The sequence below is a fragment of the Vicugna pacos genome, chromosome 32 (genome assembly GCF_048564905.1).
Source record: "Vicugna pacos chromosome 32, VicPac4, whole genome shotgun sequence".
NCBI classification, from domain to species: domain Eukaryota; kingdom Metazoa; phylum Chordata; class Mammalia; order Artiodactyla; family Camelidae; genus Vicugna; species Vicugna pacos.
The window spans coordinates 21,196,582-21,223,258 of record NC_133018.1 but is presented as its reverse complement, the minus strand read 5'-3'; the positions used below and the strand labels follow the sequence as shown (position 1 = coordinate 21,223,258).

The 26,677-nt window shown below is 51.7% G+C and overlaps 1 protein-coding gene across 1 annotated transcript in view; it reads right to left on the bottom strand.

Annotated features, from left to right (window-relative positions):
- TMEM132B (transmembrane protein 132B) overlaps positions 1-25,256 on the bottom strand; it is a 292,208-nt gene extending 266,952 nt beyond the window's left edge. Inside the window, exon 1 of the mRNA XM_072952906.1 lies at positions 24,820-25,256. Within this exon, the coding sequence (XP_072809007.1) occupies positions 24,820-24,886 (67 nt within the window). The 5' untranslated portion in view covers positions 24,887-25,256. The remainder of the gene's footprint in view (positions 1-24,819) is intronic.
- Between the last annotated feature and the right edge of the window lie 1,421 nt (positions 25,257-26,677).

The following is a 26,677-nucleotide window of genomic DNA, read 5'->3' as shown; positions in this document are numbered from 1 at the left end:
AAAATTATTTTATAAGAGTTGAAGCAAATGGAGTTTTCTTGATCAACTGGTCAACTTTGTATTATGTTTGATGACTGTTTGAATACTACTTTTAGTTTTACCATTTTCTTTACATATGCTGGACTTTTTCCAAACTTTTTCAGGTTTCAAACTTTTTGGTTTTTTTCTTCTAATTTGTTTCCAATCAGTTATTCCCAGCTCTGCGTACAGAACAGAGAAAACTTAGAAACAACCTTAACGTCCACCGATTCATAAAACTTAATGAGGGCAGAGTACAAAGCGGATGAGTACCAAGCATCAGATTTAAATACGTACTTGGTTATTGGAACTATTCTGTAAATTTTTTCCAGCTTTACTGAGGTATAATCCAGATATACTCATGAGCCCAAGGCACTCTGCCTATAAAACCCTATGGATAAAAGGACCCTATTCATCTGTCCAACTAGACAGTAAGCTTCTTGAGGAGAAGGGACGTGTCTTATCCTCACTGAATCCTCATATGCAAAGTACACAACAAAATATTCATTAAGTGTGCCCCCAACGAGTCTTTAATAAGCACCTACTATGTGCCAGGCACTGTTCTGGGCCCTGGGGCCACACTCATGAACTAGACAAAGGAGGTCGCTGCTCTCATGGAGCTGACAGTCAAGTGCGAAACACAGGTAAACTGATCATTATGTGCTCTGTCACGAATAATCGAGAAGGTCAGGACCTCTCCCTCCAGACGGCTGTAACTTTTTAAATTGAGATGAAATTCACATAACATGAATGCTGAGGAAAAACAAAGCAAGAAAAGAAAGGAAGAGAGGGTTGGGTGCTATTGTAGCTCAAAATGCCCCCTTTGAGATGATGACATGTGACTAGAATGATATTAAAGTGAGCTGTGCGATGTCAGGAAAAAGCATTCCAGATGGAATGGTGTGTGCAAATGCCCTGGGGTTGCTGTGTGCTTGGCCTCTCAGGGCCAGTAATGAGGCCAGTGGCTGGCGAAGAACAGGTAAGGGGAAGGGGCCTTGTGGGCCATGCTCAAGAGTCTGGATTTTTACACTGAGTGAGCTGGGAACCATGGGAGGGCTTGGAGCAGAGGAGGGACAGGAACTGATTGAACATCTTAAAAAGCTCACTGTGGCTACGATCTGAAAAACAGACACAGAGGACAAGGGGGAAAAAAAGGCAAGAAGACCCATTAAAAGCCTACTGCTGATTGCCTGCCTGACCAAGAACACATCAAAGCCAGGAGCCCGGGGGGCCCCCACCCACGGTCAGAAAGCACAGCCCAGCCAGCGTTGTTATCCCAGACCTCTTGGAGATGCCGAGAGAGAAGGACCTGAATCACCATCTTGGCTTCCTCCGGGACTGGCAGGACGCCCAGATCAAATCAATACTGAGTACACAGGGATTTAATCCGCACTTGTTTAAGCAGTGGCTGGGCCTCCGTGAAACGGCGTCATCTCGTAGGCTCGTTAAAGGTCTGCAGCCAAACAAAATCCCGCAGCCCTCCTTACGGATCTCCAGGCCTGGCCGCCCCTGGGTTCTCACCCAGATACAGGTCAGGGCAAGAACGGCCGGCCTCGGCTCAGAAAAAGGATCAGGATCCTTCCCAAGTCCTGATGCAAAACAACCACCCTTCACTGAGGTGTATTGCTAAACATGCCACAGAGCAACGCCAAAGGATGCTACTCTCCCTGTAAGAAAAGTATAGAAAATCAAAATGCATATTAGTAATCGTTTGGATGTGCATAAACTCCAGAAGTACACAGCTCTAGAAGAAACAAGCACCTCTATATAATTGGATGGAAACCAAAGGCTGTAATGTGTCATCCAGATTATCTGTCCAAACTCTGGGAATGCACCTCTCTGTCTCTGCCACAAGTCCCTGAGATGTCGCTGGAAACCTCACCATTCAGGCTTTGTGTTTTTTCAAAAGTCCACTGCATCACCACATTCCAGATATTGATCTCCTGAGCAATGAATGAATAATCTGGAAGCTCAGGTCCTCTCCCTCCAGTTGGCTGTAATTCTCTAAATTGAGATGAAATTCACATAACATAAAATGAATCACTTAAAAGCAAACAACGCAGTGGCATTTGGCACATTCACAATGCTGTGCAATTGCCATGTCTGTCTAATTCCAGGACATTCTCATCACCCCAAAAGTAAAGCTGGTACCCATTCAACAGTCGCCTTCTATTCTCTCCTCCTGCCCAGCACCCTGCAGTCTGCATTTTATCTCTACAGATTTGCCTGTTCTGGACACTTGATATAAATGGAATCATACAATATACGGCCTTTTGTGGCTGGCTTTTTAAGCTCTGTGGAGCGTTTTCAAGGTTCAGCCACCACGCAGCGAGCATCAGTACTCCATCCCTTTTGATGACTGAACAACATCGCGTGGTATAGACTGGCCACACTTTGTTTATCCACTCATCTGTTGATGGACACTTGGGTTGTGTCCACCTTTGGCTGTTGCAAATAGCGCTGCTGTGAACATTCCTAGGCAGGTTTTTGAGGACCTGTTTTCAATTCTTTGGGGAATAAACCTAGAAGTGGCATTGCTGAGTAACTCTCATTTTTTTAAAAAGGCTTCAGCAAGAATTATATGCTTCCCTCTTCTCCCACCCAAGATAAGCATCTCTCTTGTAGATCAGGGAGCAGATGGGGCCAGGAAGCGTCACCAAGGGGCCCTCGGCAGCCCAGATGGGAGGAGCTGATGGGAAAAGCTCGTGGTGACATGCCAGTTGTCACAACCGAGGTCCACACCCAGATCTGGGTCACAGCCAACAAGGAGGGATCTGGTCAAGGCGAAGGTTTCTTCTCTCCCACTCTCGAATGCCATGGCGTGGGCGTTTGAGATTTTTAGCTTTCACTTCTGTACTGAAAATCTAGAAGCCAGAGACAGAACATTACAATTCCACAGCAAAGGAAAATCGCTCTGAAAGCTCTCTGTCGCAAGGACTAAATAAGAGAATTTGTGCAAAGTACTAAACTAGGTCCTTTTTTTTTTTTCCTCATTTTTGAGGTAGGGAAGGCGGATGGGGTGGCTGCCTTTTTCTACTTTCTATTAAAATATTTTTAAGTTGAATTATTTAAATAAATAATCAATGTACAGCGGCACGAAACTGAAAAGGTACACACAAGTACACGGTAAGAATTAAGTCCCCACGTATCTTGTGCCCCAGACAACCCCTCCCCTTCCCAGAAGGAGCTGCCAGTTTCACGGGAATCAACAGTTGCAAATATTTATGGGGCATTGGTGGTTCAATGGTAGAATTCCCGCCTCCCAACAATTGCAAACATTTACATATGTATTTCCTTTTCTGTCTATGTATTACACACACACACACACACGCACACACACACACACACACACACACACACACGGCAATACTCCGTAGCCTCTGTTTTCCATCTTGCTTTATCAGCTCGCAGCACATCTTACAGTCAGTTCTGTATCACTATAAATGGCCCTGCCTCTGTTTCTTTTTTTTTTTTTTTTAAACAGCTACAAAGTATTTCCTTGCTTGGATATATTGTAGTTCATTTAATCAGTTTAGGCTCTTCTCAAAACTTTCCTATTACAATCACTGTAGACACTATTAGCACAATTTCCACATTCTGCACACATGGAAACGTATCTGAATGATAAATATCTCAGTGGGGTATGGCTGGGTCAAAGGTGAAGGCAGGTTTTAATTTTGATAGATAATGCCTGTCAGAGTATTTTAGAATAAAGAGTGAAGAGAGGAAGAAAGATCACACGTAAAACATATCCCAGGCTCTGAAACTCAGGATGATCTGAGAGGTGTGGTACCGTGTCCAGGATGGGGATGCTGAGGTTCAGAGATGTCAGGAGCAACCCGGCCAGGTACCCGACCCCGCCCAGCACCTGGCCAGGCAGCAGCCCAGCCACGCTCCCCAGGGCAGGCTGCAGCTGGCTCTGCGCCTTCCAGCCCATGAACTCCAAGTGCCTGGAATCTGCTGATGTATAGTTCTGCTTTGATACCCATATTAATCACCATAACTTTTAACTGAGCTAATACAAGCATCGTATGTTGCTAATTACACAATGCGGTGAAAACCTCTTCCAGATGAACTTAACCACTCAATCTAATCAGAGTGGCAAGTCGTGTTTTAATTACAAACCAGAGCAGACGGGGAAGGGATCTACACAGCTTAGCGGCTCAGGGGCCCGATGGCTCCAGCTTGCAAAATGCCAAAATCACAGCCAGCGGCCGCGGCAGCCACGCAGAGCCGGCCAGGGGGACGGCGTGACGCCTCCCACGAGCTCACGGCCCGGGGGCGACCCGGCCAGGCCCCTTCTGTCCGGACACCTGTGCCGCCTTGGCTGCACCGCCCGGTCCAGCCCAGGAAAGGAATCACCGTCTCCTATTCTCAGGAACTAATCAAAGGCCTGTTATCAGCGACCTTTTCTGGAACATCCTTCAACATCCTGTCAATTTGCCCACAGTCACAGAGGAGAGAGAAGCCGGCCACAGTAATAGAGTAATTTCGAGGGAGACGCAGACGGAAGAGAGATCTTGGCTCTTGTTTTCTCAACAAAGACACAAAGCAGGTCTTCAAGGCCGAGGGTTACAGAGAGAAGCTTAGGGAGGGCAGGTGTCGAAAACTGAGTTTTGTGTCCCCCCAAAATTCACAGTGTTGAAGCCCCAGCCAGCAGAGCGACCTCTCCCCACCCCAGCCCTCCTGGTGAGGAACAGAGGGACGGTGGCCATCTGATGGCCAGGAGGACAGTCCTCCCCAGAAACCAAGTCTTGATCTCAGTCTTCCGGCCTCCAGAACCGCGAGGAAACAGACGTCTGCTGTGTGAGCCACCCATCCGCGGCATTTTGTTACAGAACCCCGAGCAAACTAAGACAGCAGGCAGAGGGCAGCAAGGCTGCCAGGGAAGCCCTATAGGGTCAGACGTCAAAGAGGTCAGAGGTCAAAGAGGGGTTTTTAAGAAGACGTGGACAAAGGGGGCTGTGGGAGGCAGAATAAAGTCCTCATGCCCGGAACCTGCGGACGGGACCTCGCACGGCAAAAGGGACTCTGCAGCCGTGATGAAGTTCAGGATCCGAAGATGGGGAGGCTGTCCTGCGTTACCCGGGTGGCCTAACGTGACCACGAGGGGTTCCTAGAAGAGGGGGACAGGAGGGTCAGGGACAGAGAGAGGAGACGGAAGGATGGAAGCAGAGGTCAGAGAAAAAAGGATGTGCTTCCAGGATGGCTTTGCTGATGGAGGGAGGAGCCACAAGCCAAGGAAATCAGGCATTGCCAGGAGATAGAAAAGGGGAGGGTGCAGTTCAGTGGTAGAGCACGTGCTTAGCATGCACGAGGTCCGGGGTTCAATCCCCAGTGCCTCCACAAAAAAAAAAAAAAAAAAAAAAAGACAAGGAAGCAGGGGAACTTCCCTGGAGAATCTTCCTAGAGCCCCCGGAAGGGACACAGCACTTGACCTGAGCCCAGTGAGACCCATTTTGGGCTCCACCTTCCAGAACCGGAGGATGCTAAATTCGAAAGGTTCTAAGCCACGACGTCTGTGCTAACTTGCTGCAGCAGTGACAGGAAACGAACACGCTGGACAGCGGTGAGGCCCCGCGATACGGGCAGGAGCAGGAAGCCGGCGCTTCCCGGGGCCTCAAGGGACAAGGAGAGAGCACAGTGCGCTGGAACCACCACGTCTGGAGGCGAGGCTCCCTCACTGGAATGGGAGGAGGTGACGCTCCCGGCAGAGACGTGGTGACAGAGCATGAGGAGCCGGGAACAGACGGCTCCACTCTCTCCCGCCTGGCCTCTCATTGGCCACATCCAACTGCAAGTTAAAAGACAAAAGAAAGCGAGAGGATGCAGCCCTGAGGGCCAGCTGCCCAGGCCAGGGAGGGGCAAAGCGGGTGCAGAATAGATCTGAGTGGAGGGAGGCCGGAGATGTCCAGCACACCCTTTTTTAAGCACAATAAGCTCTTCTTAACTCTTTTAGGCTTGACTCCCAGAGTGGGCACCTGTGGCCTGGGCTCTTCCCCTGGTGGCCACACTCATGTTTTTCTCTGCAGGACCTCCTCCACTCCCTGTCCACATGGCACAGTGGAATAACCCTACCTCTCCCTGGCTCCAGGATAAGGCACCTGACCCAAGCCTGGCCAATCAGAGTCACCGAAATGGATTCGAGGATTGTCACATGACCCAATCCTAGCCAATGAGAGTCAGATCTTGGGGTTTTGCCGGAACCACAGGAAAGAAATGGTCACCTCCCCGCTGTGGTTGCTAAGCTGGTAGGATAAGAGCCCTAACTAGAGTCCATCTTTGAAAAGACCCTGCCTGAGAATAGAGCCACCAAAGAAGAAACTCGTGCTGAGAGACTGAGTCCTGATGACATCGGTTGAGGCCCTGGATCAAGCTATACCTGAAGCCTACCCATGACACTCCAGTTACAATTTTTTTTAATTTCTCTTTTAGTTATACCACTTTGAATTAGGTTTTAGTAACTTGCAACCAAGATAATCTTACCTAACACACCTATTCCTGAAGCTAACGCTAATGGTTCCTCCTGCCTCTCACACCTCCACAGTGCTAACCGTCTGCACTGTGTGAGGGTTGTCTACCTGTCTGTCTTCCAAATAGACAGAGAGCTCATTGATGGGAGGGGCATTGCCTTTCTACCCCCAGCACTGAAGTACACTGCCAGGCACAGACTGAGCATCAATAAATATTTGTCAAATGAATAAATGGGTGGATGAATGGATTTATGAATAAGTGAGTTATTCTACAGGCAGATTTGGCAAGCAGCCCAGCCTCCGACATTTTCCAAAAGTAGATTCTAACCTCACACTTTTCACCAAGAACCCCTCTAGGTGCTAGGAAGACAGGGATGAACAAGGTAGTTCTGGTCTCTATTTCCATGGAAATCACATTCTGGTCTAGAACAAAAACGTTTAGATTATATACAAGTAAACCATCCATCCAGGCAACAAAGGGAGATTCATGCAGATGGTGGTAAGTGCTAAGCAGAAAAATCAAACAGGGTGGTTATTTATAGAGAGAGCCTGGGCCGGAGAAGGCACCACTGGACAAGAAGCCACAGAGTGACCAGTTAGAAGCCATCTGTCTAACAATAAAAGGGTCTTTTGGCAGGCTCAGAATTCCAGCTCCCCCACTCTATGCTGGCCCTCTGCCACCCACCCTCCAAGCAGGGGTCAAAGGTGGGTCAACGGTTCTCACACTGGTTACCCATTAGAATCATAAACAGAGCTTTTAAAAAGTACCCAAGTATACCCCAAAGAATTGCGAATAGGTGCACAAACACATGTACACGAATGTTCACAGCAGCACTGCCCACAACAGCCAGAAGGTGGAGACAACCTGAGTGTCCAACAGATGAATAAACAAACAAAATGTGATCCAGCCACACTGTGGAATATTACTTGGCCATTAAAAAGGAATGAAGGCCTGACACAGGCTACCATGTGGATGAACCTCAGAAACATGATGCTGAGTGAGAGAAACAGACACAAAATATCACATAGTGAATGATTCTCTTTATACGAAATATCAACATGAACGAGTGAATCAATGACCAAACCAAGAGCAGGTACAGGTTAGACTCATGGAGAAGCATCTGGAAAGACAGGCAAATCTCAGAGTGGATTACCCTCCAGGGAAGGAGAGCGAATTCAGGATTGGGAAGCATTTTCATTTTCCATCTGAGTGGCTAAGATGCTGAGCTCCATCAAGTGGTTGAGACCAATGGCCGGCAGGGTTTGAGAAACAAGGGCCAAATGTCTCCACGCTCCCAGGTGTGGCCAGCACCGCAGTGGCCAGGAGGAGAGGGGTGCAGAGAGGAGACAGGGGCGAGGGGGAGTCCTTGAGCCTGACCCTGCCTGGAGCAGAGTAGAGCAAACTGAGTCTACGCCCCCTCCCCAAGGACGCCCCCACAGGATGGGACAACGGGACAGAAACGTGGTGTCCCCCCCATCTCCAGGAGCATGCTATCCCCCTGACTGGGATGCTTTCTGCCACATCAGTGCCTCCTCTCCAGTGCCAGGTGACATCTACCATCTTGGACGGCCCAATAGAGAACAGTCCCATCACTGTAGGATGTTCTGTTGGATGGTGCTGGTGCAGAGGGTGTGGACAAGTGACATCGATAAGCGATGCCTTCTAGATGGAACAATGCCTTGACCAGAGAGGCTACCTCCCTGGTACCTACAACAGTGCCTGGCACAGAGGACGAATATCCGATGAACAAACTGGTGAATAAATTGGAGAATGTCACTGCAGCCACTTGTCACTCTTGGGAAAGTGGACGCAGTGCTCCCAGCCCAGCTGTTCTCCAGAGAGAAGCTGAAAAATCCAGATTTTAATACTAACTCTTCCAGCTCTTGAATACTGGCTCAAAAATTATGAAAGCACTAGGCTGGACACACAGATACGGCCCTGGGCTGTATGTGGCCACGAGATGCTGGTTTACAACGGCTGCAGCAGGTGGTGGGGACGTTCCTTCCACGGGTGCACCAGGGCCCAAAGCTCCAGGAACCCTGCACAAAGGGATGAGCAAGTGGGTCACAGAAACTCTAAACCCTCCCATTCTCTCCCCCAGGGGGGCTCCTGGAAGAGGCCAAGAGGAGAAAGAAGCCAATCACATTTTTTTTTCTCCTTTTAAATCTGTGCTCAGTACAGAAACAATGTGCAGAGCCCCAGGTGAAATTAACATTCCAATTCAAGTCTCTCCCGCTGATGAAGGTAGCCGCCACCGCCGCCACCGCCGCCACCATCCTGGAATGCTAAGAACTCACAATGAATCCCTTTTTAAAGGAGTGAAGGAGCAAATGAATAAAGACGGAGAGGGAGGCGGGTGGCTCTTACGGAGAAATATCTGGGTACCAAAGCCACTAGCAGGATAAGATGCGAGGCCATCGCAGCCACGGGTAGTGGCCTTGTGGTGGAGGGCACCTCTCCACCCCTGCCAAGCCTGATGACCGGGAGGAAAAAGGGCCACGTTTAAATCAGAGGCCCCCAACACACATCATCCGAAAGGGCTCAGGGCATCTGATTCCTCTTACAGCAAGGAACATTAAGAGGAAAGTGAACCAGGTCCACCACCTCCCAGCTGGGGGTTTGGGCAGTGCCCCCCCCACCATCCCACCACTCACAGCACAGCCTTCCTGGTGGATTCAGGAGTCAAGACGCTCCTCCCTCCCCACCCCCACCACTCCCTCATTGGTTAGACCCATCACTGAGCAGAATCTTTTAGGTGATTGACTGATTAATCCTCGCTGAAGCACCCCCCTGCCTGCAGCCATCTTTCTCCAAAGCACTTGTGACAGCTTTAAAATATGTCTGCAAATTCTCTGACACTCTTCTGGTCAAGAAGGGGAGACAAGTTCCCATTCCTGTGACCATGGGCTGGCCTCGAGTGAATAAAATGCAGTGGGAAGCGACCCTGCATGACTTCCAAGGCTAGATTGTTGCAATAAACTGAATGTGTTAATGAAAAGCATCTTAAAGTGGCTTAAAGTGGGAAGAAACACATTTTTGTAATATACTGGCATCCAATAGGAGGGCATTCGTGCTGGACATGCAAGAAAATTCCACTAACCCTAGGGGGAAAAAATTATAAAATCCTATCACTAAAAAGAAATATGCTGGTATCAATAAAAGTTTGCACGGGGCAGGGTCGTCACTGAAGTCACTGATTAAAATCTAAAATGCTAAGGGAATTAGCCAAGCACTGCCTCTGATCAGTTCGGCTTGCTTGTGACTTGTCACTTGTTAGGATGAGCCACCCAAGGCTGTGCAGGTCACACTTCCACTGCGGTTTCTGCGTGCAGATGAGCTCCGCCTCCAGAGGGTAGCATCAAACACGTGTTTGCCTTTGACATCCAGCGTCCCAACCCTAAGCCAGGTGCAGGAGACTGAGGTCATTTCTGAGATACTTTTGATTGGCAGGGGGAGGGGGAGGGACAAGGAAGTGCCTTTCGTATTGTTAATTACTGGCAGATGGCATCCACCGTGGCTGACAGCATTCGAGGCACTGCAATAAAGTAAGCAAGGGGGGATTTTAAAAGATTCACACAACTCTGCCCTCCGTGAGCTCAGCCCAGGGGGGAGATGAGGCATGTGAGATTGTCTAGATTTTAGCAAGCACGTAGAGCGCCAAAGACTTTCCAAGGAGAAGCAGTCACTGCCAGGCAAGGGAATCTGAGAGCCTTCACAAGACTTCAACAGGACTCTCATGGTTGCAAGTGACAGAAACCCAGTTCAAACTAGCTTAAGGAAAAAAAAAGTATTAGGTCTTGTACTGGGGAAGTTCAAGATCAGGTTCCCATCAGAAACAGTTACTTTTGGGTAATCCAACAGGGTCGCCAGGAGACTCACCCCGGCGCCCTCTCTTGGCTTTGTTTTCTTCCAGGCTGCTTCATCCTCACGCAGTTCCAGGATGGTAGGCTGCTCCTAAAATGACCTCCAGTGTTCCCTGCCTGATGGCATTTGCAGCTTTGGGTAGTCCCCTCCCCCTGAGGAAATTCCTTCTGATCTATGTCATACCTCAGTGTGGAAGGGAGAGCACGTCTATGACTGGGTCACAAAAGATCGTCACTTGGTGGCTTTGATGAAGCTACTGTCTCCCACATGAAGAGGAGCACACGGCAAAGACCTGAGGGCCTCAGTCCAAGAGCCCACAGAAAAGGAGTCCTGCCCACAACCGTGTGAGCACCGCAGCAGACTCCCCCCCGGGCAGGCCTTCAGGGGAGGCGCCCGCCCTGGCTAACACCTTGACTGCAGCCTTGTGAGAGATCTAGAAGCAGAAGCGAACCCATGCCCAGGTTCCTGACCCACGGAACCTGTGAGGTGACACATGTGGGTTGTTTTAAGCCAAACTGCTTGTGGCAATTTGTCACACAGCAATAATAACAAATGCATCCAGGCTCACATCCTCCCAGCTAAGCAACTACAACACAGAAGGAAGGCCAGCTCCCCAGTGCTTGTAATAAACATCCCGACCCCACTGGCCCCGCTTGGGTCACGTGCCCAAGCCTGAGCCAGTCCTCGAAGCCTAGGAGAGGAGCGGTTCTGATTGGTCAGGCACAAGTCATGAGCCCTCCTATAGGAGGAGGAGAAAGTGAGAGATGCCCAGACCACATGGCTTCCAAGCAGGGGAGCAGTGGTTTCCCAAAAGGAAATCAGGGTGTTATTTCCAGAGGAAGGCAAAATTAGCACCATCATATGATATAAAATTTGGATATAAAATAATGTGGGAGAAGAGACGAGCCAAACCACAAAAATGAGCATCAGAGCACAGAGTAGGTGTTCAATTAAATACTTGATGGATGGAGAAGAGGACTAAAACATGGCTGACATTTATTAAAGACCCGTGTGAATTCAAGCACAGTGTTGAATTCTCACACAACATCTCCCTTAATCCTGACAGCATCTCAACAAGGAGGAGCTCCTACTCTCCTCTGTTTCACTGATGAGAAGGCTATGGCACAGAGAGGTTAAGTAACTCACCCAAGGTCACAGAGCTAGCAAGTGGCGGAATCGGGATTCGAACCCAGGCAGTCTGCCCCCTGAGTTCATGCCCTTAATTTCAGTGATCTGCTTGGAACAGTTAGGGAGAGCAGCCAGAGGAGGAGCAGACAGTACATAATCAAGCAGCGAGAGAGAGAAAACTGATGGGAAATACTACAGAAGGTCATCCCCTCCCTCAAACACATATTAACAACTTTCACACAGAAGGATGGGGAACGAGAGGAGTTAGGAAAGCTTGAAGGATGGGGAAGAATTGAAAAAGAGATTCCAGCAGCTCCTGCCTCGCGGTGCCCTCTATGCAGCAGAATCTAGCTGCCTTGCAAAATCAGCCAAGGTGACGGGCAAATTGATCAAGGAGGAAGACGAGGCCACTTTGAAGTATGTGTAAGTAAAGCTGGTGCAAACAGGAAAACCCACACGTCCTCCCCCAATACTCTTCCTGCTGAAATATACAGACCCTCTTAACAGCTCAGCCCATACATTTAAGAGAAAAACACTTAAACTGGGCTGGGCGTGGGGGGGAGTGGGTGGAAGGAGAAAAAAATATCATAGGGAAATAAAAAAAAATTTCATCATAAATTCATGGTGCTTTCTAGAGTCTTTTGCATTAGAAAGAGTTGTGTTTATTTTAAGTGCTATGAAGGCACAGGCTGGGGAACGGAGGATGTCCCTTTTCTAAGGGTAAAGCCACCGGAATCCAGAGAAGTGCCCTGAGTAGACGGGCTGGCATTCCAAGTCCTTTGGGAATCAGCCACAGCTGGAACCACTGGGAAGGAAACCTTGGGAAGCACTGGCAGGTCCTTGCCACGCAAAAGCAGCACCTCTTGGCAACAGACTTGGGTTCTAAGAACCAGCCCCCCCCTCAACCCCACTTCTCTGTTAACTCGACTTCCTCAGGTGTCAGTTCTTTCATCCGCTATCACTCAGTCACACCTCAGCTTTCCGCAAATGTCTGCAGATCCTGGTGGAGTGTTGATTTCTGCACACTGTTCCTGGTAAGCAGAATGGACATTTGCAAATCTTTCTGAACTCCCCTTCTCTGTATGGAATCCCTCATCTTATGAGACAGAGGAAAATCACCAAATATACCTTGATGTTTCCACACCATGGAAGACCATGCTGCAATTCAAAAAAAAGAAAAAGTTCTATGTGTACATGAATATTGGGGAAGAGACAGATGTATATATATTGAAAACGAACTTGAAACAATGATGTATTATCTGTATTTCCAACAGGGAAAAATACACAGCAAACTGATAAAGAGTGGTTACTTTTTGAAAGGATACAAACTTGTTCAAAAGGGACCTCAGACTTATCTGTAATATTTTAAATTATTTTCGTATTTTTGACAGAGACAGTGTTACGCATTCACCGAACTGCTTTCATTTTCTTCCTGGATATATTTCCCAAGCCCCCACCTTAGGAGGCAGAATAACATCACACACAGACACACACACAGACACACACACACACACACACACACACGAAAGATCCTGATGGTTTACAGCTTCTCTCCAAAGGTATTCATCACCAGCTACTAATTATGCCCCCCAGCATCCATCCTCTCCTTCTTTCGTAGTAACAGAATTCTTGATTTTTAGCATCCTCAAATGAAGACTGTGTTTCCCAGAGTCTCTTGCAGCTAGATGTGGCCATGTGACTTAGTCACAGCCAATGGGATGTAAGTGGAAACATCATGGGGCTGCTTCTAGGACTGGTTTGTAAAAGACAGGTGATGCACATCCTTCATCCTTTCTTTGTCTGCACCCTCATGCTGGTGCCTGGAATGGAGATGAGATGGCTGCACCTATAGCTGCCATCTTGGATCATGAGGATGAAGACTTCAACCTTGAAATAGTAGAAGGGAGCAAGGGTCTATGGGGGACTTTCTGGAACAGAGCCAACCTACAGTCCTGGGCAACAGAGCTCCAGAATCTTACTTGAGGGAGAAACCAACTCCTATTAGTTAAGCTATCACAATTTTAATTCTCTGTCACTCACTGATGAACCCATTCTAAACAAACACACCCATCACACCACAATCAGGCTCAGGCTTCCTCTCCCCTAAGGAACCACCAGCCAGCATCCTTCCTGGGTCACCTGAGTTCCACGCACCTTAGCCCCCAGCCCCAGCAAAGCACAGCAGCAAATACAGGGGATTTCCCACTAAGACATTCTCACCAGCCCCAGCAGGTACCCAGAAACACTAAGAGCTGGGCTCTCAACTTAAAAAGCAGCGTTACTGTGGCTGAAGTGTCTCAGACATTCCAGGTTTCCTTCCTTTCCCCACCCCCACTCCTCTCCCACCCCCTTCCCGCCACCACCCCTTCATTCCTCCACTGAGGTCAGTAGTCCAGCCACATCTTCTTCCACACCAATAAAATAATAGCAAAGCACGTTGGGGGTGGGGTTGCTGGGGGGTTGCTGGGGGGGTGAGACGTGGTTAAGATCCAGACTACTTGGATTAAAACCCCAGCTCCACCACTCATTAGCTGTATAACCTTGTTTAACCTCTCAGGACCTCTACTTCTCCTCCTTTAAAATGGGTATAATAATAATATCCACACACCTCCCAGGCTTGTTGAAAGTATTAGATGAGTTGATATGTGTAGATATATTAGAACTATGACTGGCACACAGGAAGCATTATATGAACATAGCTATTTTATACACACAGGAGACTTCTGGCTGGTTGTTTTTATTAGCATGGCATTGCATAGGATAAGTTATCCAGCTGCTCACTTTTTTCCTTGACAATAAGCCATGGTGGTCCTGCCAGGACGATGGATGTCCACCCTTCTTTTTAACAGCCACACCATGGTCCAGCACGAAAATACACCATTGAGTCCAGAGTGATCCCCTGATGAACAGGGCTTTTTTTTTTCTCCTTTTTATCACCACAGACAATGCTGCTATAAATAGCCTTGAACATACAACCTTACCAGTGGTGCTTTTACTTCTAGAAAACATAGATTTCCCAGAAGTGGGATGGCTGGGTCGAAGATCAAGTTCTCTTTTCATATATATTAGCAGATTACATTCCAAATAGCCCATGTTTCCAACCAAAGCCACTGAAATATGTGTGAGATCACCAGACTGGGGATTCAGAGGTCACACGTGCAAAACAGAAGCCCCAGGAGATTTGGTAGCAGCGAGGAGAAAACCCACAAAAGGCAGGGGGGCGAAGGTGAGCATTTGCTCCTTTGGGAAGGGACACCAGAGGGGTCAATCCAGGCATGAGGGCTCTTCTGACCTTGGGGACGGTGAGGGAGTCCCCACCTCATTTGGCAGCCTGTCATAGTAACTTTTCTTCCTTCCACCCACCCAGATGTTCCTTTGGGAATCATCCCCTTTTCCATCTCTCTGGCAAGCTACTTCCGATTCTGGCTCCAGAAATGAGCTTCTGACTTAAGTGTGGCTGATCAGACACAGGATTCCATCCCCACAGCCCAGCTACAGTCCCTGGTTGAGAGGTCAGCACACAGCCCACGTTGGATCAGTAAAAGTCAGTCCTGGGATTCTTTCTGGGACAATAAGGAAAGAGACATTCAAAGCCTAGAGCCAACCGTAGCCAACTTTGCCATCAGGTGGAGACAGCCTGTCTGAGAATTAGATGAACACAGAGAAAAGAGAACCAAGAGACAAAGTGAGAGCAGAAGCTCTCATTAGGAGAGTGTTAAGCCCCTGGATCCAGCCATGCCTGAAGCTGTTTCCCCCTTAAGCGTCCCACCTCCAGGGACTGACTAGTTAAGTTCCCAATTTTGTCTTTTGCAACTTTGGGAATCCAGATTAATACAGTGACCCACCCTTGCATTTGACACATCATCTCCTTGAATGCACCTAAAATCTTAATATTGGAAACTTAAAATATCACAGACCTGGGTGACAGATAAAACAGAGAAGGCTATGTTCATCTATAAAACAACCGAATAGGAAAAAACACAAGGTCATAAAAGAGAGCCATTGATTGGAGTCATTCTGAGTATAAAATAACTAACCAGTGGGTTCCTTTAATACCAGTTCCCTCCAACTGCCTCCCTATAAGGGGTCTTCTGAGCTGTGAGCCATCCAGCTTTGCCTGCAGAGTGAAAAATATCTCCCACACACATGTGCTACTATTTTTAAAATGTTACATAAATGCTACTGTAATTACCAAAACTCACTCCTTCAAAAGCATTACTGAATTGACAGCAACTTTCGATCAATATGTTTTTCTTTTTTAACCAAGAGATACCAAACCCACAATTCTTCTCATTCAGAGGAGCTGGATAATTTTTTTGACATTAAAAAGGGGTACTTGTTTTGACCGTAGAGCGCTATAAACACACATTTATACAGAATTCCCTGCTTGACCATTTAAGGCCAACTTTGTCTTTAAAAGGACCAGATAGCAGGTGATTTATTGAGGCTTTGCAGGCCGTATGACCTCCATCGTAACCACTCAGCCCTGCCCTTGTTGTGAGAAAGTGGCTATAGACAATATATAAACAAGCAAGCGTAGCTGTGTTGCAATAAAACTTTATTTACACAAACAAGTCGAGGGCCAGATTTGGTCCATGGGCCATAGCCTAGTGATGCCCAGTTTAATGAGTGCAGAAAATACCAAGCAAAAAGTCAGGAGCCAAGGCCAGCACGGGATCAGATGGAACTCACACATCTTTAACCTGTTGTGGAATTGGATGGAGAATATAGAATCTGATTGGCACACAACTTTTCACCTAAACGTCTCCTAAAAAAAAGCAAGTACACCTGTACTGGGAAACTAACCATAATAAACTGTGCCAGAATAATCACATCATGAATGGAAGAGGAATTTTTGTAATTTGAATATTAGGATTTCCAGCAAGAAAAATGAACTCCCAAGCTAAATCTGATAGATCACAGCTCAAATCCGACCTCCACCTCCACATATTTCCAGGCGCAAATAGCCCATCTGAGCCCTGGTTTCCTCAACTGTCCTGCCAACATGATTAACTGCCACCGTTTATTGAGCCGTTCGTCTGTGCTGGGCACGGTGCTGAGAAGTATTTGCACCTCATGTCTCAGTGGATGCCCTTAACCTTACTCCCATTAAGGATGTGTCTTTATGCCCGTCTCACAGATGCAGAAACACAGGTGTATCTGCCCCAATCCTCTCCCCAGGGCTGCTGGGAAGAACACACAAAAGGCAGACGCCCGACTCACAGATCTAAGTTCTGTCTGCTCATTTCACCAGTAACGAGCAATTGATTTGGCCCCCATTCCAAGTACAGGGATAGGCATACAGTTGGCTCCCAGTAAATATTTATCGAACGAACCTACCAGTCAGCAAATCCTGTAGCACAACTTTCGAGCTGCACCCCAAATTTCACCATTTCTCACCTCCTCTACAGCTACTTTCTAGTCCAAGCCACCACCAGCCGTGCCTGGACTATTACAGGAGCCCCTCAGGGCTCTCTCTCTGCTTTGCTCCCGTGAGTCAGAGCACAGTCTCCAGTGCTCAAACCTGCCAGCAACTCCTATCTCATTCAGAGCAAAAGCCACAGTGCTTAGCAGGCTCTGGTCCCTGTGACCTCGTCTAGCTACTCAGCCCAGCCTCGCTGGCCTCCCTTCTGTCCTGGAACCTGCCAAGCACATTCCCACCTCGGGGCCTTTGCACTGGCTGTTCCCTCTGCTTGGAACGCTCTTCCCGCAGACAGCCCCCTGGCTGGCTCCCTCACCTCCTTAGGTCTTTGCTCAGAGGTCACTTTCCTGACCCTGCTATTTAAAACTGCAAAACAGCCCTCCCCAGGATGCCCTGTCTTCTCCACCACCACCCCCCAACACCGCCACCCCGCTACTTCACGTTTCTTCAAAGCACTTACTATCACTTACAAACAGTGTCTTTTGGTTATGTGTCTGTTTCAGTATCTGCCTCCCTTCACTTTAATGGTAACCCCACCAGGACAGGGGCTTTTGCCTGTCTTGTTCCTACTGGGTCACAGAGCAGGCGCACAATAGGAAATGTGTCGTGAACAAAGGCAGAATGAAGGAATGATGAGGACTGGGGTAGGGTTTCGAGGAAGATCAGCAGCGGGGGAAGCAGGGCCCGTTTTACAGATGGGGAAACTGAGTCTCAGCAAAGTCAAGGAGCCAGCCCAGTGCTCCTGGGTCTTCCAATTCCTTGAGAGGAGCCAGAAACCTGGATACTAACATCTCCCGCTTTTTAAATGCCGACAACTAACAAGACAAGTCTGCAGACCAGATATGGCCCAAAGGTAGCCGGCGGCTCTCCACTGGCCTGGAAAAGTTCTGACGCACTGCCACCCTAGAAACTTTTTCTGGCAAAATGACATTTGCCATCTACACCACGGCCTTCCCCTTCCGCTCCCCCTGCCCCAGCTTTGGAGCAGACTGCGAGAACAGGGTCCCCTCCTCCTTGGCCACCCCTTCCAGCCTCATAGTCCTCAGCATCCTCCTCCCTCCGTCCGGGCGCCCCCTTCCCCGCTCACCTGGCCCCCTCAGCTCGCCCAGGAGAGCCTGCAGCAGCAGATGGTACAACCACAGAAGAGAAACCCGGCAAGCCAGGGATCGAAATACGTCGGCAGTACACAACTCGGGCAAACAAAGGAAGCCACAGATTCCGAAAGCCAGGAGACCAGGCAGGGCCAGGCCAGCGCTCCAGAGTCCTGGAGGGAAAGCCAGGACCCTCGGGCAGACCCGCGGAGTCAGTCCCAGGAGCGCGGGCTGCAGCCACGGCAGTATTTCTGTGTCCATTCGCTCCGGTGCATTAAGAGCCCTGGTGGGAGGCATTCCAGGCACAAAGCCGACATTAGAGATGCATTATTTACTGAGTCACCCTTCCTAGGCACTGAATTCTGGGCTCTGAAGCGTAGTCGTGATGAGTTAGGTCCCCCAACGGGTTAATTCAGGTTAACGCCGCAAAACAGCCGGGGCTCAGAAGCGCCGGGGCAATTCTCGACTCTCCATCACCCTCAGTAATAAAATACAGCAAATCCAATTGGACTCTATTGATTTTTTTAAGTAACTGTTTCGGGGCCGAAACGTTAGGCGCAGGTATTGATCAGCTCAGGAGGCAGGAATCAGGAAAGGGAGTTGGGAGCACCCTGACTGCGGCCCCAAGAGGGCTGAACGAGGGAAGACACCGGAATTTAACTCCAAAGACCCTGGACTTCCTTCCTGCCTTCCCTTGGCAGAGGGTGGACATCGGGGGTCCATCCTGCCCTGAGTTTCCAGGAAGATGCAAGACAAACACCTGGATGGAGAATAAAAGTGACAGTAACCCTGCTTTGCTTCTTCCAGTGGTGCTGTCACTGCCTGATAGGAAATTACATAGTTGTCCATTGTTTTCTCATTGTCTCATTCTGCCAGAATGACAGTTCCTCAGAATGGGGGGTATGTCTCTTTCGTTCCCTGCTGTGTCCCCAGTGCTAACTTATGTATGCTGAATGAATCAATGAATCAATGAGTGATCTGGCATCTCTTGATCACTTGCTGTGCATCAGACACAATGCAAAGAACCTTGCAAGGATGTGGATTCCTCCTGCCTGGGACGCCCTTCTCTGGCTTGGCTTTTTCCTGCTCATTTAGATAAGATAAATGCCACCTCCTCCAAGAAGCCTTCCTGGATCACCCAGTCCCTCCCCATCTCATGGCTTTGTAGTGAATATGAATAGTGTAAACTACTGTAGGGGAATTTCCTGTTTACGTATTGGCCGGCTTCTCATCCCTCTCTCCATCACACCAAACCTGCCCTAGAATGCAAGCTCTTGAGGTCACAGGCACCTAAGCCCAATGGCAGGGAGACTGAGACTAAACTCTGGGATGAGGAAGTACCTGAGGGGCAAGGGAGGTAGGAGCAGGCACTTTGGGGAGGAGACCCTGCCCTGCCACTCACGGGCTGTGTTGTCCTCGGCAAGTCCCTGAGTTTCTCTGGGCCTCAGTACCCCCATCGGGGATACATCTGAGCCCCTAACCTCTCCCTGGGCGGTGGCCCGAGAATCCAGGGAAATTCTGAAGTGAGAAACCGCTTGGTAGGTGACCAAGAGGCCATTATCCTTCACTTCACAGGTTTGAATGTTGCATCAAAGAGCCCATCACCCTGCCCTTCCAGCCTCTCCTCCCTCCTGAGAAACTGCAGGCCCTGCAGGACAGACCCCCGTCATGCTGTTGGTGTCCCCTAGTCTTGTGACGAGATCATCGGGGGGAGTTCAGGGCCTGATGAATGTTTGAGTCCCCCCAAAACTCATAGGTTGAAACCTAACCGGCCATGTGATGGTGTTCAGAAGTGAGGCCTTTGGGGGGTGATTAGGTCACGAGGATGGAGTCTCAGGATAGGATTAGTGCTTTTATGAAAGAGAACCCCGAGAGCCCCTCGCCCCTCCCGCCAAGTGAGGTCACACTAAAACCACAGCATCTGTGAACCAGGCAGGGGGCTCCCCCCCCGGAACGTAACCACACTGGCGCCATGATCTCCAGCTTCCAAGTCTCCACGACCATGAGGAATACATGTCTGTTGTTTAAAACCCACCCAGTCCGCCCGGATGGACTAAGACAGGACCCATTTTCCGGGTGGGGAAGCTGAGTCGCAGGAAGGTCGAGGGCCTAGGAGGGGCTGGATCACATCTCCTCATTTCTTGCGAGAAGCCAGAAACCTGAAGGGTGATATTGGCATCTCCTACTTTTTAAATGTTGGCGACGAACAAGAGAAGTCAGCAGGCCAGACATGGCCCCAGGGCAGCCGGCAGCCTCCCCGCCAGCTCAGTTTCCCAAAACACACAGCCCGTCCTTGCCGACGCACCCCAAGGCTCCTGACTTCAGAGGGACCAAAATTCCCCAAAACGGGTTCCCCCCAAAAGACCCAGCTCTGCCCTCCACTCAAAACATAACCCTGAATCCCCGGGCCCAAATTAGTCTCAAAATCCAATAAACCACCCACAAAGCTCAGTGCCTACAGACGTAGAGGAGGTGGGAGCGAAGAGCACTGACCCTGATCTGGGTGCACTGTGGGTTCACATCCACAGCCCATCCCTTAGTGGCCGTGTGACCTTGACAGGTCATGGTACCTCTCTGGGCCTCAGTTTCCTCATCTGTAAAATGGGGCAAACACATCCTTGCCCCATGGTGGGGGTGGGGGGGTTGGCGTTGAGGACTCAACAAAGTGAAATCTGCGAAGGGCTGAGGACGCACAGTAAGCGAGTGTAGATCAGGGTTAGCTGAGGTGTTTCTTCTCATCCTGAGCTGCACAGAAGTGGGAGAACCAGGGCAGGAGACCAAAAGGAAAGGAGGGCGGTGTGTGTCTGCTAAAATCTCACCCCTTAACATAACCATCTAATCCCTCGAGGGCACAGAACTCAAAGGATTCCCAGTTGCCTGCAGAGTTGACTCCAGGCTGTTTGATTTCCATGGCTGGAAACCTCAGTTCACATTAATAGATGTCTTTGCTGCAGCGAGAGAGAGAGAGAGAAAGAAGAAAGGGACTTAAAGGGACCTGGTCACCACCCACCACCTTGAAATGTCAGCCTGGCTTGTCCAGAAGCCCGGCCACATGGTTCTGGGCAAGGCTGTGGAGGAGGGTTGGCTGTGTGAGGTGGGGGGTAAGGCACAGCCCAGCGCCGGGGCTGGGATCCTGATGCTGTGTGACCTCAGGCAAGTTACTTGGCATCTCTGGACTTCAATCTCCTCACCTGTAAGCTGTGAATAGCGAGACTGTCCATCAGCCAGAGTGATGAGTATTCCACCCTGCTCATACGAGGAAAGGCCCAGGATGGAGCCCACGACACAGGGAGTGACGTCAGAAGCATGTGCCTCCGTCATCACCCCATCCTCATCACCAGCATCTGCCCTTCTGAGCTGACATCTGCTATTCTGGCCACCCCAATCAACTGTCATTCTCGTGACCTTGGACTGCTTAAATGGAGTCGCATTGCCCTAAAGGACCAGACAGTGGAACTCCTTGACCAGAAAGGCTCCTCTGTGCAGAGTGAGAAAGACCTGGATGAGGATTTTTTTTTAAAAAAAGAGAGAAGTTGCATGAGCCCCGAGCCCTGATCTGACACCAATTCGCTGTGTGACCCTGAGCAAGTCACTTCCCATGGCTGAGTCTCCTCTGCCATCTGCCGAGAGGGTTGTTGGAGGCGATGCTCTAAGACGCATCTTGCTCTCCGAGCCCACTCACTTACTCTGGGGAAGAGCTGGTGGTACCGCTATCAGCCTGTGACGCTGCCGCTGGCACCCGGGTGCCTCCAGCCCTCCACAGTGATGGGAGGCAATGCATCTGCCGAATCCCATAGCTTCAAAGGAGAATGCACCCTCTCCATCCCCCTTCAATTTGAGACCCAGGAGAAGAGAACAAAGCTGCCCAGCTGCATACAACCGAGGGAGGGGGTGGTTTCATCCAGGCACAAGGCCCCTGCAAGGGCCTGGCCAGCCCAGAGACCACCCTCCCAGACTTCACACCCACAGGCGAGGGGTTTCTCGTGCTCCCTTGGACCATGGCAACCACCAGGCTCATTGTTGGCTTCAAGCACCGCAGCTCATGCAGAAGCCCCATGCCTCCCAAGTTCCCTGCATCCGGCGAGGGGAAATGAAATGATTTACTCTGGGAACCTCCACTGTTCAGCCATTAAATCACTTGGAGGAGGCAACAGCATTGGCATACAACTCCCCGCCACCCCCAGTGCCACCTCTCTGAAGAGCAGCACCACACACAGGCAACCCCCGTCCCCAATCACTATTGGAACGAGAAAGAAATATACCGCATGCCACGCCAAGGTGCCAGGCACGGCTGACAGCATCTCTGCCTTGAAGCCAAAGTCTCCCCCCACCAGCCCCCGACCAGCAGGCTCTGCCACTCACAAGGCCCCTCTGTCGGGGGCGCTCCACCCACCCAGATTTTATAGACCCCGAGCATAATGGGTCAATGGAGCAAGACGCGTCCATTTTCCCCAGCAGGAACTGTAACAGCGCCGCTAATTTGCAAAGCCATAGCGTGCACAAAAGTGGCTTGAATAATGGGGGCCCCCTAGTCGCTCAGCTGGGGGATTTGTGCTGACTCTTACCAAGTACAGTTCCATATGTTTAAGCGCTTGCAAGGCTAAAAGAAGCACACCCACCACACTCTTTACCATGGCAGCTACCCACGCAGGAGTGGGGGGGGGGGTGGGGTGCCAAGCAGCCAGTCCCTGTGTGTGACGGGAGAGAGAGAGTGAGTCCTTCCTTCCTCGGCTCTGAACTCTTCCAGCCCCTCTCCCGGAGCCTCAGCCAAACGAGGTCGGAAAATCACGCCAGAAATTATCCAGAAAATCCAACCAGCTCTGAAGGATGCTCTAGTTAATTCCTCCAAACCTTTCAACCAACAGGAGGCAGCGAAGTTGCTTTCAGGAATTTCAGCCTTGTTATTCCCCCCCACCGCCCCAGCTCTCCTAACTGGTGCTAAATATAGAGTGATCAAACTGTCCTCTCTTTATGTCCCTGGTGGGGACTGGTGAAAATCTTACACGTGTTTCCAAAGACCTGGCGACGGTACTGGGGGCTCCACCCCACCACCACCTGTCAGAACAAGCCGCCCAGCTGAGACCCTCCGGGAGTCCCGCCGCCCGGCCAGCACCACGTTTCAGTGACAGACCATCCCAACCAGCAACAGCACAAGCTCTTCTGTTGCTAGGGGAGGGCGGAGGGGGTTCACCGCGTTCCCTTACAAAGTACTAGGCAGGCAGCTTCTCTGAGAGATTTCTGATATCACTCATGAGCACACCCAGGCACACTCTGACCCCTGTGCAGAAACAAAATCAAGACAAAACTGCAATGTTCAAGTCCGAGGGGCTGTGCACCTTGAGGAACAGGCTCCTGGGCTTCGACTAAGAGGAAACAGCTTCTCCCCAGCAACAGCCCTCCTCACCTAGCACAGAGGAACGCGGAGAGCGAAGGAGCTCTCGCAGCTGCTTGCTAGCCAAACGGATTGAAGAGGCATTCACGTTAAGTCCAAAACCACTCTCTAAATTGCACCAAAGCTGAAAGCCGATGGGTATTTCTGACAGAAGGCTTTCTCCGAGTCGAAGGTTTTATTAAATATTTTGGGTCACTTGAGGGCATCTCAAATGAAGACAATACTTACTTACTCCTTCCGTGCAAATACATCACAACATTAAGTTGGCATGCGACATTTGCTCCTAACGTCTACCCGCCAAGGGAGCTACAGCCGAAAAGTTAGAGTTGTATTTTTCTGCTGTGTTCTGGGTGTCTGTGCAATGGTTTGTTTATTAAGAAGATGAGAAGAAATTTTCTCAAGCGAAAGCTACCTGCTCCCAAATCGCGGATCCTGACGTTAAAAGGTTTGGAGAACTGAGCTCTCCAAATGCACATGAACGTTGCTGGTGACTGTTCTCGGTTCATCTGAGCCTTCGGGATTTTCTGGATGCTTCGGGTGGGAAGAGAGGAGGAACTGGCATTTTAGGATAAGCGTCCTCTAGGACCAACGTGTAGCCGCACCAAGGTGGTAGAAAGCTTTCCGAACTCCAGCGGAGACCCAAAATATCTGACTATTTTGCCTTTCCCACTCACCAGATTTTGGGGGCAGCTGTGCCGGTGCCAGCGGGGAGCCCGGCTCCATGGTACCCAGGCACTGGCTCTGGGCATCACTGCGTTCCAGGCGGCCCTGCGTGCCCAGAGCTGCCTGGCCGCCTTGGGGTCAGGGCGCGGGGGCAGCCCGCGTTTCCAGGAGGCGAGCAGCGGGCTGCGCCTTAGCCAAGGGGAGGCCACCGAGGAAGGAGCACCTCCGGCGGGGAGGTAAAAGCGGAAGGGTGCCGCGAGGCAGGGGAGGGGCTGCGGACAAGCCAGACAGCTCCGACCGAGACGACCTCAAGGTGGGGCCCCGCAGGTGTCTTAGGAAAGCACGGCCGTGCGTCCTCGGGCATCAGGAAACCAGGAGAAGGGGCCCACCGACTCCCTGCCACAGCAAAGCCGCCGCGGGAACCGGGTCCCGGGGGGATGTTGCCCCATGGCGGGGCGGGGAAGGGACTCGATTCCTGGCGGCGCGCCCCCACCCGCCTCGAGAGGCTGAGCGCACCACATCCATTGCCCCCGTGCGCCCTAAAAGGATCCGCAGGGGAGCGGGGGGTTTGGGGAGGAAGGCGGGTGGGCTCTCGCGCTGGGCAAATGGGTACGTGCTGGGGACCCCTGGGTTCTCAGAGTCCTCTCAGATCTGTCCAAGTCCGGGAGATGTAAGCTGCCGGGGACTTAAGGAGGTGGCCGCCCCGTGCGGGAGCCAACTTTGTGCGCGGCGGCCGGGGTCGGGGATGGGGTCCGGGGACGCGTTACCTGGGCACCGGAGCGCCGTCAGCGCCAGCAGGAGCCCGAGCGGCGGCGCCCGGCCGGGAGGCAGCATGGTCCTCGGCGCGCGGTGGGCCCGGCCCGCGGCCCCCGAGAGCGGCCCCCGCGGCTACGCTCGGGCGCCGGACATGGCTCGCTCCCAGGGCGCCGCTCTTCCCCAGACGCAGGCGGCGGGCGCTGGCGGCGCTTCCCGGGCTGCGCCTCTGCGCGCTCTCTGGGGCTCGGCCGTGCGCGGCCGGGGAGCGGGGGGCCGTGGGGGCTCAGCGCCCGGCGCCCTGGCCGGCGGCCCCGCACTTGGACCGAGTTGCGCGGCCCCCGCCGCCGCCGCCGCCGCCGCGGCTCCTGCGCCCCAGCGCCCGTCCCATCCCGGTCGCGCCGCCGCCGTCGCCGCCGCCGCCGCCGCCGCCGCCTCTGCCCGCGCCAGCTGCCGGCCGCCCCTGGAGCCAGCGAGAGAGTGAGCGAGCGCGCGAGCGCCGGGGAGGAGGGAGGCGAGGCGGGAGGAGGGAGGGGCTGGGGAGGCCGGGGGAGGGGCCCGCCGCCGGGAGACGGGGCACCAGGCGGCCGCCCGGTGATAGGCGGCGGGACGTGCCACTCCCCGGCGTCCCCGGGGGAGGGCGCCTGGCCGCAGAGGCCTGGGGAGCGCCACCGGGGTGATCAGGGCGTTGGCGGGGACAGGGACCGCCGGAAGGATGACCGACTGGGCAAAGTGCGGAAGGATCCGGGCGTATTCGGGGAGTAAGGGTGGGGGTTCCCAAGGTCGCGGGATGAGGGAGACGGAGAGGGTCCTCGGAATGGAGCAGCGACGTCTCGAGGGGAGGTGTCTGCGGGGGACAGGGACTGCGAGACTGAGCGCGGACAAGAGGTCCTGGATAAATTCGGCACAGCTTGGGTGGGGGGGGTGCTTGTGTGGGAGAGGGGAGGGCAGGGGTGGCCTCCCAGAGTTGGGGTCTACCTGAGGAGTTTCTACAGAGCAGGAGGACCCAGACGTACGGGGGATGCCCTGGCTGGGCGCGGTCTGGGGTCCCGAGATCAAAAAGGCGTCTTGGGGATGGCCACCCACGTGTGGGAAGAGGCAGGGACCCTCAGGGATCCCTCTCTACCCAAGCTAGAGGACGCACCTTCCCATTTCTCTCAGGCTCTAAGGGCGCGCAGAGGAAGGGGGCGCGGAGCAGAGCGGTCCCAGGGACCAGTTAGCGCGCAGGGTCAGACAGCGACCGCGCCGGGGTGGAGCGGAAGCGGGGATGGGGACTGGGTGGTCGGATTCTTCCAGCCAGGGGCCAAGGCCTCGCAGAGGTCACAGTACCTATTATCCTGAAGTCCTGGACCCCCCAGGGGCCCTCACCCCCAACCCGGGCTAGGCCACGAGGGTGAAACTGATGGATGAATCTCGCTGGGCGCACGTGGGGGTGGGGGTGGGGGCACCGCCAGCAGGCCTCAGATGCCTTGAACGTTGCCCCTCACAGTCGGAAGAGCGGGGTCCTGGGGGGCCCACCCAGGCTGGAATCTTTGCTCTGCCCCAATCCCCATCATACCAGCCACTGGCTCCGGTGTCTCATTTTTCCATGAAAAATTGGGTCGAACTGTTTGGAAACAGTCAGCAAGGCAGCGTCGGGTGATGCAAAGACAGATTTGGGGAAGACTTCAGAGTCATGGAGTCTGGGAAGTGGATCCCGGCTCTGCCACTCTAGCTGTGTAATCTCCCCAGCCTCAGCCTCCCCATCTGAGAAATGGAAGCCATTGTGGCATCTGCCTGGTGTCCCAGATAACGTGTATAAAGCCCGAGACCGATGAAGTAAGAGCTCATTTAAAGGGATCCGCTTTATCCACATTATCATTCTCATCATGA